Genomic DNA, 16,840 nt, shown 5'->3' with positions numbered 1-16,840 from the left:
AGGTGAACTCTTCACCCAACACTAACACTGCTTACTTGTTCTGTGTCCTGGGACCTATGGGGGTGGCACTGCTGGACCCAAGCTGGCCAAGAAGTCTTGCCTCTACTTTTATTATTTCTCACCTGACTAAAGGAAAGGGGAACCCCAGGAAGGGGAATCCCTTCTCTCACTTGTTTGTCTCTTTATCGTCCTTGGGGGATTACCTCCCTACAAGAGAACTCCAGATCTGGAATTGATGGGGTCCCCAGAGGGGAGAGAATCCCACCACGCACTTGAATTTCCCGAGCAGCAGGATGCCCTTGAGCCCCACTCTCTCGGCCCCAGCTTCGGGTTGAAGGGACCCGGGCCGCGAACCCGGACCAGAAGGCAAGAGAAGGCACTAGCCTCTCAGCTCCAGGAACCTCGCCCGCAGCAGAGGCCCGGCAAAGAAAGGGGCGTGTCGCGAGAAGCTCCGCCCCGATCCATCACGTGGGGGCGGGATCGGAAGCGTGACGGCGTGCGCGGAGGCGGGGCCGTGGCTGCGCGCGGGCGCGGGGGCGGGGCGCGGCGCTCACTGCTGCGGCTTGGGAGAGAGAGAGGAGAGAGGCCGGGAAGGCGGCGGGTTGTGCGGCTCTCAACCTGATTGACCGAGCAACCGACCCCCCGGGCTGACAGACTGACGGGCGGACGGCGGAGGCGGGAGTCAGGAGCCGCGTCTGGCGACGCTGAGGACGAGCGCGTCAGGCTCCGCGGCCGCCACTCGGTCAGCGTGCTGAATGAAGCGCCCGCCCCGCTGAGCCCCGAGCCCGGCGCGTTCCCCGCAAGATGGACGGTTTCGCCGGCAGCCTCGGTGAGTCCGGCAGCGGGCTCGCGCCCCTCGTGCGTAACCCGGGACCCCGGCTTCCTGCGTGCGCCCCGCGGGCCCTGCTCCCCGGCTGCCCCTCCGGGTGGCCGCCGCTTCCCGCACATGGTCCCCGCGAGGCTGCAGCCCCGCCGCCGCCGCCTCCGGGACAGGCGGCCCCTCCCCCATGCAGCCCTCGCCTCCAGACCCTCCTTTCTTCCCAGAGCCCCCTTCAGTGCGGGGGCCCTTCTTCCCCTAGGCGACCCCCAGCAACTGCTACGTCCCTCCCGGCACACTTAACACCGTCCTCCGACCCCGATTAAAGTCGGAGCACCCCTTCATCAAATACAAGGGTCTGTCTTTCCACTTACGGAGTTCTAGGAGGACTGGGGCAGCCTTTCCGCAGAGAGTAGGGACCCCCCCAATCCCACTTCTGAATTGGAGGTACCACTCGTCAGTCTTTATATTTGGAGATTTATTAAGTAACTGATAACTTCCTTCCACTTCTGAACATTTTGTAGTGGTGGAGAGAGCACCTCATTTACTCAATACAGGAAAGGAAGAGGTGCATCTGTGTTTGGGGTACCCTCTTTAAGAGAGAAAGCAGAAGTAATGTGTTCTCCATTGCATGCTGGAGAGAAGTAATCCTGCCCAATGAATCCATAAGAAAGGGGGCCTCGATCGGGAAAGAAAGGATTCTCCATTTTTGGAATATGCTGTCTTTCTGGAACGGAGAGAAAGAATAGATTATTCGGTAGGCTGAAGTGTCTTCTTAGTGTTCCTTTAGCCAGAGTACAGGTGGTAAATTTTGTGACTGGTCTGAGGAACAGAAGATCTCTAGGGTAGCCAGGACCTGTGTCTGGAATTACGATTCTTTGAGGCCACTGGAATCCAGTTACTGTAAAGATTGAACTCTTAAGTGTTATGGTGAGAGAAACGATTCTGCTCTGGCAGATACTGCAGTTATGTGATACCCGCTGCTGGATTTGATTTTATTTTAAATATTTTATGTGGTGGTAGCCTGTATTCAGATACTTTTCTTTTCCATTTCTTGATAATAAATCTCTAGTTAGTTAATGTTCATGGATCAGTAAACCATCTGGCTCTAAGCCATATTTTAATCTGCCCACACAAGGTTGGGATTAATGGATTAGAAAAGTAGAATCAAAAGCAAGTAGAAGAGCATCAGGTTCTCGCAGTTGTTAAAGAGAGTCACAATTTTGGTCTTGATTTTCTTGAGAAAAAAAAATCATTGTTATTACACTGCTTTGAGAATGGAAATCCTAAAATAGGAGCAACTCATTGTGGCTCCTTTCTCTCCGAAGACACCTGTTGTCCATTATCTAACCTTTGATGTCTTACAATTCCTGACAGAGTGAAGTTATTTCATTCTTGGGCTCCTTTTAGAGGGGCATTAACTTTTCACTGGTTCTTTTTTAGTTTCGTGCCTGGGTTCATTCTCTGGTTCATATTGGCTGGAACACTGGCCTGCATGTCCACTAACGTGCCGATTATGCACTTGGCAAAAACGAATGAGTATTTTTGGGGGGGCTGTGATAATCTCTGTATGTAATGGGGTCTTTACCCATTTATGCCTTTCTTGTTGGTTCTGAGGAATCCTGGAAGCCCGTGTTTTTTGAAAGTCTTTTCAGCAGCTGGAGCACTTAAGTTAATTTTGAAAATATATGCTTTGTTAAAACATCTTCATCCCGTAACTAATCCAGGAGAGGCAGCAGAAAGGAGAGTCACAATAGGGAAAACAAATACTGTTTTTATGGCGTATTAATGATATCAGTGTTGGGCTTTAAAAATTCATTTCATGCCATCTTTTGTGATCCCAGTGTTGGATTAAAAGAAAATTACTCTGATTGATTTGATGCCATCTTTTGGGTGATACAGTTGATGAGACTTTCCTTATCTTTAGATTTGGTGTTATCCACGTGGGGTGTCGGGAGAGACATGCTTGTGTCAACTGAAGGAAGGAAATAGTTCTTGTCTATATTCTAGAGTTGCCCCGGAAGAAGAAACTTCTTAGCAGGAGCTATGCTTTCTCTTTCTGTCCCCTTTTAAGAATCAGACTAGGCCCCATCTTAATTGAAACCTTAAAGGGTTGGGAGTGGGGGAGGGGAGCTGGTATATTTTACTAGTACCCTTTAAGCAGAGCTCTGCTCAGCTCTTGCCAAATTTCTTGTTTCTGTTCCCCGCATGCAGTTCATTAGCCTGGAGCTTAGAGTTACATTGATCTTTATTTTATCATCAAGAGAGCCATTAATATAAAAGAAAGCAGTTATGTTTAAAAACTTCTTTTTCAACTGAAGAATTCAAAACATGTGAAATTCTTCTGGGGTAACAGACGCTGAAAGCATTTTTTTTTTTCTCAAGGAAGTGGATGCCTCTGTGTCTAGATGGGGTCTTGGAAAATTGTGAGAAGACCACATTTTTATAAGCATAAAAATTCAGTGCTTTATCAGCAGAATGGTTCTTTAAAAGCTGAATCGAAGGGAATCTGGTCGCGAATTATCCTGTAAATCGGAAAGATTTTAAGTTGAAGCCGTGCCTTGGAAGGAGTGTTTGGGTAGGAACACACTGCTGTGCTCGCTTTTTCTAGACACCTGTGTGGTGCTTTGGGGCACCAGAGGAAGGAATATTAGATGACTGGCCATTTTGATGCCACGCTCAAGTTATGCATTTCTTGTATTACCCTAGTTTTATGTAAAAGCAACTGGAGGATCTGTTTACTCTGCAGCTAATGAATTTCAGGTAGTTTGGCTGGCAGGTGCTTGGGATTTCTCCTGGGTACAATATCTTTCAGTACATACATTAGGATCACTGGAAAAGGCAGCACTTGGGAAACGGTTTTTGTTTTTAAAGTTAGCCCATGTTATTTTGGTGTGTTGCCTCCACATATGGGTATACATACAATGTCTCACAGTATGTATCTTAAATCTCAGGTGTGTTTGCAAAAATGGGAAACTGTCAGTAAATCCCACTTTTCTTACTGATTTTCATGAGGCAGGGATTGGATACATTTCATTCTTAGGCTTTTATCAGGTTTTTCTTATATAAGTTTTTAAATTTTAAGATTTATGTGTATGAGTGCTCTTATCCTGCACGAACAACTTTATACCAGAAGAAGGCATCAGATCCCACTACAGATGGTTGTGAGCCACCATGTAGTTGCTGGGAATTGAACTCAGGACCTCTGGAGGAGCAGCCAGTGATCTTAACTGCTGAGCCTTTGTGTGTGTGTGTGTGTGTGTGGTTTTTCAAGACAGGGTTTCTCTTAGCCCAGGCTGGCTTGAACTGATGGTTGTTCTGATGTCAGCATCAGCTAGATTACACATCCTGGGATATTAGTTTTTCATAATGAAAGTTTTAATTTAATTTTAATATGTTTATCTTGGGATTCGCCTAAAGGTGAATGTTTGCATTTTAAAGAAAGTATAAATTTAACCATGCCAGTTTGCCATATAAAATTCAAATTGTAATACAAGAAGGTTATGTGAGAATTGCGTTTTCTCATGTATCTCAGGCTGGCCTCAAAGTCACTGTGGCATTGATCCTCCTGTGCCTGCCTACTGAGCATGTGTCACTACATTTAGTTTATAGGGTGCTCCTTGGATTATGGAGTAATAAGGGTGCCCACGGATTTATAAATGGTAGGCAAGCACTCTACCGACTGAACTACATCCTCAGCTCAAATCTTGCTTTCTTAAAAGAACAGTACAGGATTTCATTTTTGTATTTTTGAGCAGGTTCTTACATAGTGCTGATTGGCCTTGAATTTACTCCGTAGCTGAGACTGGCCTTGAATGGTTGACCCCTGTCTCTTCCTTCAGAGTCTGTGTCTGTCAGGGGTGCTTCACTACAGCAAGCTCTTTGTTAACTTTTTAATTTATTAGTGCAGCAAGGCATGTTATGTTGTCTTGGCTGGTCTTGAACTCTTGGGCTCATGCCACCTTTCTGCCCCAGCTTCTCCAGTAGCTACGATTACTGGCGCATGCCACAATGCCTGGCAGATTTTCAAATATTAAGCTAGCTTCGAACATCCTTTCAATATGCAGTAAGCTATTTTTTTTTTCATTTAATCATTTGAGATTTTTTTTTCCTAAATAACTTTTAATTTCTCATTGGTTGTCTTGAAGAGCAAAGATAGCCTTAATTGGTGACCGGAGAAACGGTTCAGTAGAAAAAGTGCTTGCTGGACGTGAGTTTAGATTCTCAGCACCCATCTGAATGCTGGATGGGTGGCTCAGTGAATTTATAATTCCACCATTTAAACCATTGACTTCTGGTTTTAGTGGAACGAGCCATGAATAAGGAAGATTCCTGATGCAGCTGGGTGCTGGTGGCACACACTTTATTCCCAGCACTCTGGAGGCAGAGGCAGTTTCAAGGCCAGCCTGGTCTACAGTGTGAGTTCCAGAACAGCCAGGGCAACACAGAAACACTATCTCAAAAAACAAAAAGATTCCTGATGCCAGACTGTATCAGGCAACCATATACACCTACACACACTTGTATACATGCATACGCCACATACTCTAACACATGCAAAAAGAACATAGTTATATATAACACGCTGTGAATACTAACTCTTAAATGTAGTTACAGTATCTACAGCATGAGTTAGCTAGAACATTGCCGAATGTGTGGATGAATGCCATAAGTGGACCAGCTCTATGCTTTTTTTTTTCTTGGTTTTTGAAGACAGGATTTCTTTGTAGCTTTGGAGCCTGTCCTGGAACTTGCTCTGTAGACCAGGCTGGCCTCAAACTCACAGAGATCCTCCTTGTCTCTGCCTTCCAAATGATGAGATTAAAGGCATGCACCATCACTGCCTGGCATATACTTTTTATCCTTAAAGAAAGGACACAAAAAAGACATGTTTTTGCCCTTCAGGAGCTTTCTGCCGATTTTAAGTAGGCATCTAGAGATGTTTTCTACTAAGCGTAAGTAGAATACCAGAAATGGAAGCAAAGGAGCAAAGCACCATTTAAAATACCGTGCTGTGTATCAAAACGTGATTTCTGAGAGCGAACATCTGGAGATTGCTAGATATCTGTTAAGTCTGGCTTTTTAAAATCATGAAAGAATGTGTTTGGCAGTCCAAATTCCAGGGATTTATATGACTAGGTTGTTATCTGTCTTATGTTTAAATCTAAATTAGTTACAGAAAACCTGTTTTGTATATGAGAGCTCATTTCTGTATTATGTAAAATGTCACTATTTGTTCATAGGAAATTTGAAAGCATTTTGATATTTAAATAGATGGATCATAAGACCTTTTAAAAGTTCAAGGAAATAGCCCAGCAGTTACTGTGTCAGTGTGGAAAACTGCATGCATGTTGTGGATTTCTGTCTGTGTGTTACCTTTTGTTCTGTAGTTCTGGTTGCCTTAGATTAGCATAACACCTTAAGTTTACTTGGTGCTTTGTAGTTTACAAAGAACCTTTTCTTGAATTTTATATGTGATCTTAAGAACAGCTTTTATATAAAGTTTCTTTTTTAAGACTATATGAATGTGTACTCTTTTTTTTCTTTTGAGAAAGGATTAACTCAAAGAATTTGTGTCCATGTTAAACAGTAAAACAGTGACAAAAATAGAACGATAGATTGTATTTCATATATTCTGTCTGTATGCAACTGAAGTTAACAGGCCAATGTATTTGTAGGTCTTCTCCTATGTCCAGAATTTTAATACTGAAAATCATCTGTTTCATTCTCATATTCTCCTGTTGGCACATAACCATTTAAGAAAGAAAACCAAAACAACCACAACAAAACAAACCAAAAAAACTCTGAACTCACTTTATGTGATAGTGTTCAGTATTCTTTCACTATTCTGTTAGTGTCTGCTTTTGAGACAGGGTCTTGCTGTGTAACCTAGAACTGCAGGTCCCTGAACTGAGGTTCTCTCCTCAGCCTTCCTAGTGCGGGCTTTATGGGCATTTGTCACCATGCCTGCTCCATTAGTGGCTCCTCAGATCTCAGAGATATATCAATATAAAATAAATCTGGAATCTTTATCTTCTAAATCACCTTTTCAAAAATGATTTGACTGTTGAAGTCTCTTAATCGGTTTTTGTAGAATCATTCTGTTAAAGCACTCTACTTTGCTTGATACTAGGTCCAGTCCTCCGTTACTATGAAGAAGTAACTGATGAAAACAAAGAGGCTGAATAGAATGGCATACACCTATAATCCCAGCATCTAGGAGGTGGAAACAGGTACATCAGGAGTTCATGGCGAGCCTCAGTTATAGCAAGTTTGAGTTGAGATTAGCCTGGGCTATATGAAACCCGGAAAAGATAATATGGAAAGGAACTGCAAGTCTTAAACATTTTTAATATGGCAGGGGAAAAGTGTGGCAAGGAATCAAACAATGTCCTGTGACTTCAAGACTGGATGATAAAATACTTCATGTAAAAATTCACATACATTTATATAATCTATAACTTGAGCGTAGCATTTGTGAAATGGCCAGTGACTTAGCATCCTTGTCTATGATTTAAAAAACCACTGCAGAGGCTTGATTGCTATTCAATGTAAAATGCAAATATGGTGTTCTCCTTATCTAAGCACTCAACAACCAAAGGCAAAGTTTGAATTTCAAGTGTTTAACTCAATAAAACTACCGTTTTATTCTATTTTACTTGGCTTTTCAAGATAGGATTTCCCCTGTGTATCCCTGGCTGTCCTGGAGCTTGCTCTGTAGACCAGGATCTCCTCGAATGCAGATCTGCCTGCCTCTGCCTCCCAAGTGCTGGGATTAAAGACGTGCTACAATGCCTGGTGCTTGTTACTTTTTCCTATTTCTTAGTTTCCTTTTCTACTACCATAATTCATACACTTCTTGGATTCATACCATACTTGGATTTTATTAAGTTTGATTAAATCTAATAAAAAATTATGGCCCAAGTTCTGGGGTAATGCTTTGAATTTACAAATCATTTGCATAACCTATTAATTGATTCTGAAATCAGTTTATTAAGTCAAGACCAACATTTAAAAAAGACAAAGGCAGGAAGAAAGATTATAAAATGCCAGTGTTCCACATGATAATGCCCAAAACTTTAAATTTTAATTGTGTGTGTTCGACTTAGACTGCAGTATAAAGTTTCTGTGGGTCATGCTTTCAAGAGGTAGACATTTTTGTGGCTAACCTCTATCTGAGAGAGGAGATAGGAATGCTGACATATATGAAAGTGGGTGAGCTGTTAGAAGTTACAAGGAATAGTGTAACCTGGAAAACTTAAGGATCTGAGTGTAGAGAAGGGAGACAAACCTGGTACCTTATAATATAGCTTTATAAATTGATAGGATATATTTACTTTGTCAAGTGATTCTTTGATTTGTAAAAGGCTTTAGATTTACCATCTATCTTAGCTTTTAAAAAATGTGTATTAAATTTTCAGTTATGTGTATGTGTCAGGTGGAGTTGGCAATATATGTATGTGAGTGCAGGGGCCTGAGAGTCCAGAAGACAGCATCAGATCTCCTGGAGCTGGAGATGCAGGCACTTGTGAGCCGAACTAGGGGCCTCTGCAAGAGTAGTATATGTTTTCAACCTTTGAGCCTTTCTTCGGTTCTTATTTTAGCTTTTTAAGTGGAATTTTCTGTCTTGACTTAGTAATTAAATGATTCTAAATAGACTCTATCCACTCCTGATGTTGAACTCAGGTTGATTTTTTTTTTTATCCTGGAGTCTGTTCCTGGTTGCTTTAGTCTTGTATATTCAAACCATTGAGTATAGTGTTCCTAAAGTGGTAACTTTGTACTTAATACCTAAAAAATATGGGCCTATACTCAAAAGTTGAAACCTGTTTAATTTAAATTTATGTTTATTCCTATGATATGATTGTTTTGAGACCATAACAAGAATTGGTTCAGATGGGAATCAATAACTGACAAACCTAGAGGGGAATTTGATGAAAACAAGAAGTCTGCATGGCTTTAAATTTCTCCTTATTGTGTGCTTATTAGAAATAGTAACTGCACATTAACAAAGCCAGATCACATGTGCATAATCAAAACAAATACTGCCAGTGGACATTGTGTGCCTTAATGGCTTTTTTTTTTTGCCTTCACCATGAATGAATAGCCTTAATCTAATCTTTCACAGTACACACACACCCACACACCACACTCTTTATAAAGATAGTCGTTTGAAATAGTCCAGATTAAAGGAGAACAAAGAAACATTGGACTATGTTTTAGAGAGAAAAATACAATAAAGAATATTCACTTGATAACTTTAGAGTTTATGTGGTAGAAGAGATAAAAATGTTGTATCAGTGTTTAACTTACTAACATTGATAAATATCCTAAAATTATGCATGGAGATAGTTTTATTCTTAAGAAATACACAGTGTAGTTGGTAGGGACAAAGGACCACGGTGTCTGTAACTTTCTTTTGTTTGTGGCAGGGTCTCATGATGTATCTCAGCCTGAGCCGGAACTCATTGTATTGTATTGCCCACATGCCGTAGTCCTGTCTCAGCCTTCGAGTGCTGGGAGCAGGTATGCACTACCACACCTACTGTATATAACTTTTAAATGGTTCATTAAAAATCTCTATGTTTTGTGGGTAAATATATACACATATGTAAATAGCAAATGAATAAACAGACAATGTTAACAGCGAGTGAATTTGGTAATAGCCGTGTGCGGTTTTGTTTGTTTTTTTGTTGCTTCTATTCTTGTAGCTTTTCTGTGACCTTGACATTTTCTTTTTTCTTTGTGGCTTTTCGAGACGGGGTTTCTCTGCGTTTCTTTGGCTGCCCTGGAACTAACTCTGTAGACCAGGCTGGCCTCAGACTCACAGAAATCCACTTGCCTCTACCTCCCGAGTGCTGGGTTAAAGGCATGTGCCACCACTGCCCAGCTACCTTGGCATTTTCTAAATCAGAGTTTTAAAAAATTGTGTGAACTTTGCGCTGTATTCTACAATATATAGCATTTAAAAAATATGGAACTCACTGTCTTGGAAAATTCCAGGGCAAACCCTTGAGATCAAACTGTGGCTGTGAGAAGGCTACATGTGTATGTCTTGTGGCTTCTCTGTATCCCGAGGCCTCACTTTGAGAAGCATGCCTCTGGGCTAGAGGCTGCTGTGGTTCAGACTTAGCAGATGAACACTTTGTGTTTTGCTCAGCACTTTGGGTATTTCAGAAATTGAGAAGTTGGGAGTTGGAGAGACTGCTCAGCCGTTAAGAACACTTGCTACTCTTGCAGAGAACCTGGGTTTGATTGCCAGTACTCATATATGGCAGTTCACAGTAGTCTGTAACTCCAGTTCCAGGGTCTCTGACCACTGCAGGCACCAGACATGCATGTGATACACAGACATAAAATACCCATAAACATAAAATAAATATGTGTATTTCTAAAAACCAGGACATTTCACTTAACAGTCTTGGTCTTTTTGTTTGTTTTAGTGGAAGAATTGATTTGCCACTTTATGCATTTCAGATAGTTTACACGTTCAATAAGTGATGCATCAGGCAAAGTGCTCTTGGTACTTCCCTTATTCCAGCTTGTCTCATCTCCTTTATTGTGTGTCTTGGACTCTGTAGACAGTTGTGTGCAGGTTTACCTAGCCAGGAGGCGGTGATGGGCCTGTTGTCTTCACTGTACTTTGGGCAGTTGAGAACCAAGTTTCTGAGCTGATGCCCACTGCCCTCCTGACATACGTTGTTTTCCTGTAAGCAAGGCTATTACTTGCTTTAGCCATAGTACAACCATCAATATTGGAGAATTGGTGATCCAGTGTGGAATTGTAGCTGCAGTGTCTCATTAGCTTCCTTCAAATGCCCTAATCTTTTCAAGAGTCATTAACTTCACACTTCAGAATGTTATTTGTAGACTGTCCTAACCTTGATATCTCCCCATTAGATTCAAGTTACATATTTTGGGAAGAAATACCACAAAATGAACCTGTGTTTCTGTCATTGCTTCTTAACAGGGGACATCTCCTATTATTGGTTATTTGATTAAGGTCTTTCACTATAAAATTACTTTTCTCTTTAGTTTGTAGGAAGTATTTTGTAAGCGAGCCTTGAAGGTATAAAAGTTCTTCTCAGCCCTTCATGGTATTGGTTTGTTTCTATCCGTGTGGACTAGAATGCCCCCCCCCTTTTTTTTTTAAATTGAAGGGGTTATAATCCATTGCTGTTCTTTGTTTGTTTTGGTTTTTTGAAACAGGGTTTCTTTGTAGCTCTGGAGTCTGTCCTGGAACTAGCTCTTGTATCCTAGGCTGGCTTTGAACTCAGAGATCCTCCTGCCTCTCCCTCTGCTGGGATTAAAGGTGTGCACCACCTCTGAGGCCCAGCCATTGCTGTTCATTTTGAGGTTCACAGTGGCCAGTTTGGCCAGTGGGTACTCATGCAAGCTGGATTCAGTTTTCTCTGATAATTTCTTGCTTTATTACAATAACATGATCCAGGCTCACCTTGTACTCTTCCTGCTCCAGCCCCGGAATTGGCCATCTTTACAAGGAAACTTCATTCTCTTTGTGGAGAATAGTATTTAGAAGCCATCACTAAGTACTGGCTGTACACATGGCTATCATTCTTGAAGAGTAGTCAAAACTGGAGTGTGTATGTGGAGCTACAGATGAAATTACATCTGTGTTTGTTTTTTTTTAATGCATAGGGCTCATTTTAATTTTCTTTTTTTTTCATTTTAATTTTCTTAACATATTTCTAGCTAATTCTCCAAATTGTGAGGGATTTGGTTTTCAGTTTGCTTAAGCAGTCTCCTGTCTTAACCCCTCACCAGTTCTGGTTTAACTCCTTTGTATAGACTGCCATCTTCATTTCATTTGAGTTCTAGCATGAGAGGGCAGGTGCCTTTTTCATTCACTTTGATTTTGACACCTGCACAGGACTTTGACACCCTCTGCTGGGCCACTCTTGCCTGTCTTTCGATACCTTTTTTACGCTGCTTTCTTGGGACTTTAGGACTGACCGTTTGTTTTCAGATAGAAATTCATGTACTCAGCTGGTCTTGAATTCATGTTCCTCCCAGGTACTGGAATTACAGGCATGCGTCACCACTCCTGAGTGTTGTGAAGAGAGGGCCCACTTGTTCTTAGCCACCTGGCTAGCTTAGCCCCAAAATAACCAGAAACTGTATTAATTAAAACACTGCTTGGCTCATTAGCTTAGGTTTCTTATTGGCTAACTCTTACATCTTAATTTAACCCATTTCTATTAATCTGTGTATATTGCCACGTGGCAGTGGCTCACTGGCAAGATTCTTACCAACGTCCGTCTCAGGCGGAGGATCCATGGCATCTCTGACTCTGCCCTTCTTCCTCCCAGCATTCAGTTCTGTTTTCCCTGCCTACCTAAGTTCTGCCCTATCAAAAGGCCAAGGCAATTTCTTTATTTATTAACCAATGAAGGCAACAGATAAACAGTAGGACCTCCTATACCACCTGGGTGTTTTTAAATGTTTTCTTCACTAGCCTATGTTATTTATACATAATAATGGGTTTCATTATGACATTTACACATAGGTACTTAATATATTTTGAATATATTCATGGTTCTTCTCCACTCATTCCACTTTTTATAATCTGTTTCCCTTCCTTCTGTTTTCCTCTTCCCTTCTGTTTTCATATCTTTTTTTATTCCCTCTATGGGAGAGGCATACCTGTTGAATTTCAGTGGAGTTTACAGGAGCATAGATACCTTACCAGTAGCTTCCACTGAAGAAAGTGTCACTTCCCCGTCAACCATGAACCGCATATGAATCCTCAGTGGAGGGTGTGCTTTCTCATGCTTTCTGTGGTAGGGTGTTGGTGCAGGCCATCACAGCTGCTGTGAGTTTAAGAGCGGAAACAGCATTCCGCATCACTGCTCGCTTCTTTCGTTGCTGACATTCTTCCTGCCCCTTCTCCTACAGTGTTCCTCATGCCTTAGAGAAGATGATACAGATGTCTCATTCATAGCTGAGTATTCAGCAGTCATTATTCTCAGTCTGCTTACTACCGCAGTGTGTGTCCAAGGAACAGCAGCACTGATCTGTGGGCATAATAGTTATTTAGGAGGCAATTGGATGGGCATGGTTGTTTAGGCCAACAGTATCAGTGGCTTCTCTTAGGGCCATGAGACCAAATATACATGAATTTCCTTGTGTGAGGCATTGTCAAATCCAGTAAAAAAAAAAAAAAAGCAGTTAATTACCCCCATAATAGACTTGACACTGTTCATCAGTGGGCCCATCCAGCCTGGCCAGGGGTACTAAGGCACATAAGGCTCACAGATAAATGAGTCTGTTGGTGAAAATTCCCCCCCCCCCAGGGAGGATATAGATATAATAAGGTAAAAAGGTAGATTATTGAATCTACTTTTAAAAGGCAACTACTAGTTTTAAATATTTTACATTGGATTGGATTTTTGTATATTGTATACAAATTTTATATATTGATACAAATTTGAGATTAATTTTGTTAAAACCTACTGTACATACATTTCTAATCTTGTTCAAGTTATTGTACCCATACAGCTCAATTAACAATGTAATGCAAATTTCTAGTTCTTGAGTTATTATTACCAACTGTTTAGGATAATAAAGAAATACAGGTTAATAGTCACCTATTACAATCAAACTTGTAGTCATATTAGGTATGTTCACAAGGTCAGACATATATTTTAGATAGTCGGATCATCTTCAGACACTTCAGGGATCTACAGAATATGGCATTTAAGATGTCTTAATAACATAGGTTCTTTTTATGACAATGAGACATGTCTGCTCCTGGCAACACCTGTCTGCTTCAGAGAAGATAATGGCATCAAAGAAATTCCACATGAAGTTTACTTTCTTTGTGGCTAAAGTAAGCCACTGGGCAAGAAAGTGCCCTTGCCTCTGCTTCTTACATTATTTTATCCTAATTGGACAAGCAGGACATAAAAGAGATTGATTGCCAAACCTTGTCAAGATAAGGTGGGAACAGTTCTTCAAAAATCCTGCTGTATAGAAAAGTTTGTTGAATATTCTAGACCTTTAGGCTGAAGATGGATGCCCCGACATTGCAGAGGAACCTTGGGTGACTGTCCAGGCAGCCAGCTGTCTCTGTCATTTCTCACAATTTTTTGAAAGTTGCTTGCATTTTCTGCTTACTCGGTTTGTATTATTTCCTTCTTGGGTCTCTGAGGGAGTTGAAGATGAGATATTTGTAGTTTTCCTTACTTACCAGACTCAGAAAAGAAATTTACTAAAGAAATGTAAAGTTTATAAAGTTGAGAGACATAAAAAGATAATTTTGAGTTGGTAATACAAGTTAGAATAAAGTGAATGAGGTACAACACTTTGAATTCACCAAGACAGGATAGATAATGGAGAATTTTCTCTGAATTTGTCAAATGCAAATGGTATAGACATTGTTGATGAACTTATTTCCTGTATATATTGCATATAGCTATTGTACTTATTGTATATAGTTTTTCTTACATTAGTTATTGCTGTCTTTTTTTTTTAAGACAAAAAAGTGAAATGTAGTGATATTTTATTTATGTTTTAACAAATAAAGCTTGCCTGAAGATCAGAGTGCAGAGCTAAGCATTAGCAGTGGTGGCACATACCCTTAATTTCAGGACTGGGGGCAAACGGATCTCTGTTAGTTCAAGACCACCCTGGGCTATATGAAATTGATCCAGTCTAAAAGAGAAGCAGAACTCACACAAAGGTGATCCTAGCACTTGGGATCACATGCCTTTAATCCCAGCACTAGGGAGATGGAGACAGGCGTGATATGGATTATAAAGCAGGAGGAGACACGAGCTCATGGCAGTCTGAAGACAGGTCTGAGTCTGTAAAGGTAAGAACTCTAGTGGCTGGCCGCACTGCTTCTCTGATCCTCCAGCTTCAACCACCCCCTTCCATAGCTGACTCTGATTTTTATTATTAAAATCAATTAAAATGCATGCTACAGTATCTTGCGTTATACTTTTAGCACTGTGAAGGCTAGCCCACATCGAGGGAGCTTCCAGCCCAGGTAGCTTATTCTCCTGTTCTGCTGCTAAGCTCTGTGGTATTGTCAACCATAGGGCTTCGCCATCCTGTTCTAGGGGGAAACCAACAGAAGTGGCAGTTGAGAATATTATTTTGGAGACCTCAGGACCTCCCTTATCAACAATGTGTGTGTGTGTTACATGCACGTGGCAGCTAGACACCAACATTGGGTGTCTTCCTCTATTCCACCTTACTTTGATCTTTCCATATTTATCTACCTACCTACCTACACCCACCGTGGCACACATGTGGAGGTCGGAGGACAGCTTAGGGAAGTTATTCTGTCTTTTCACTATATGGGTTTCAGGAATTGAACTCAGGTTTTCAGGCTTGGTTACAAGCATCTTTATTCATCTAGCCATCTCCCTTGCCTTATTCTTTGAGGTAGAGTCTCTCACTGAACTTAGACTCTTTGATTTGGTAGCTTATTGATTCCTGTAGGTTGGCCAATGAGCTCCAGGGATCTTTCTGGTCTTTTCCCCACCCCGTGGCCAGAGTGGGTTTTGCAGATGTGCACCATCAATGTCTAACTGTTACACAAGTGCTAGGGATCTGAACTCAGATCCCAGTGTTTGTGTGGCAGGCACTTTACTGACTAAGCCATCTCCCCTAGCTGCTGAATAGGTTTTCTTTTTTTTAATAAAAAATTGATAAACCAACTTTACTGAAAGCTAGTTTTCTTACCAACTAATACCATTTCGTTTTCTGTTATCCCAGTTCTGCTTATATGCATTTTAGTCTGCTAGAGCTACCATAATAAACTTTTGCACATTGGATGGCTTAACAGAATTTAGTTTTTTTCAGTGTCCTAGAAGTTAGAGGTCCAACCAAGATCAAGGCATTTGCTTTTTATTTGTGGCCTCCCTCTCGGTATCAGACAGCTAGTGCAATTGGTCTTTTCATTATATGTTTGTATATCCCGGGTATCTATATGTGTCTATAAATTACTGTTTCTTTTAAGGACATTCAATATGTTGGATAAGGTCCCATCTTTATAGACTTAACTAATTATACCTTTAAGAAACTTCTCTCCAAATACAGTCACACTTTGAGGTACTGTGGAGTAGAACTTCAGCGTAGCTTTTGGGGGGCATAGTTCAGTCCGCACAACCTGCATGTATGTGTATATAACATAAGATTTAGGTGAAAATCAAATCATACCATATTGAGTAGCCAGTTTTGATGAGTGTTTTAATAACTGCATGATGCTTTAGCTCATGAATATAAATTAGTTTGAAAGTATTTGCTGTCAGTGGGAAGGCATTCCGGATGTCTAGTTCTTACTATCTCAATTCTATATTTAAACAGTGAATACTTATCTTTGAGCTAGCTGTGGTATGCTAATATGTGAGGGAGAATGAGTAAAAAAAAACATGTAAACAGAAGAATCAGCCATTTTCCCCCCTTAAAATTATTGTGCTGTCTTTTCTTAACAGATGATATAAATAGAAAGTTCAGTGTATCGCATTTCATTGTTTGTACATTTTGTCACCTTAAGTTGTATGCATCAAACGTAATTTAACTTACTCTTGATGACCTGGGTGGCTATGAGTACAGTGGTTCCTTCAGGAGCTGTTTGTATTTGTCATACAATAAATATAAGATGGTTAAATTATTGCACATGGTCTTGCTGTTTGTCACTTAATGCCAGTGTTCTGCTCTGTTCTTTTTATTTGAGTATATATTTTTTCAAAAATACTGTCGTCAGACTTAAAATTCAGTGGGACTTCTTGATATTAGATATATACAGGAAGGTATCTGTGATTGCCTGTGTATATATATATTTTTCCCTCAATAGTTGGTTAAAGAAGTGTTTTTTTCTTTTATAGAGTTTAACACAGGCATTGATGATAAATCTTTTGGTGCTATGTAACATGTTTCTTTGTTTTCTGTATATCCTTTAAAATGAAGCTCATGGATTTTTATGTATTCGCTGTATTTTAATCTACCACATTTCTCTCTCTCTCTCTCTCTCTCTCTCTCTCTCTCTCTCTC

At 40.7% G+C, this 16,840-nt stretch overlaps 1 protein-coding gene across 6 annotated transcripts in view; it reads left to right on the top strand.

The window, feature by feature from the left end:
* Positions 1 to 568: 568 nt before the first annotated feature.
* The window catches only part of Eml4 (echinoderm microtubule associated protein like 4), a 117,957-nt gene continuing 101,685 nt past the window's right edge, over positions 569 to 16,840 (top strand). For all 6 annotated transcript variants that reach the window (XM_005360748.3, XM_026785909.1, XM_013351354.2 and 3 more), the window contains exon 1: positions 569 to 829. In XM_005360748.3, the coding sequence (XP_005360805.1) occupies positions 805 to 829 (25 nt within the window). In that variant the 5' untranslated portion in view covers positions 569 to 804. The remainder of the gene's footprint in view (positions 830 to 16,840) is intronic.

Source organism: Microtus ochrogaster, linkage group LG3, assembly GCF_000317375.1.
Source record: "Microtus ochrogaster isolate Prairie Vole_2 linkage group LG3, MicOch1.0, whole genome shotgun sequence".
Taxonomy (NCBI): Eukaryota; Metazoa; Chordata; class Mammalia; order Rodentia; family Cricetidae; genus Microtus; species Microtus ochrogaster.
Note: the sequence above shows the minus strand (reverse complement) of the source record. Positions and strands in the feature narration are given on the sequence as shown.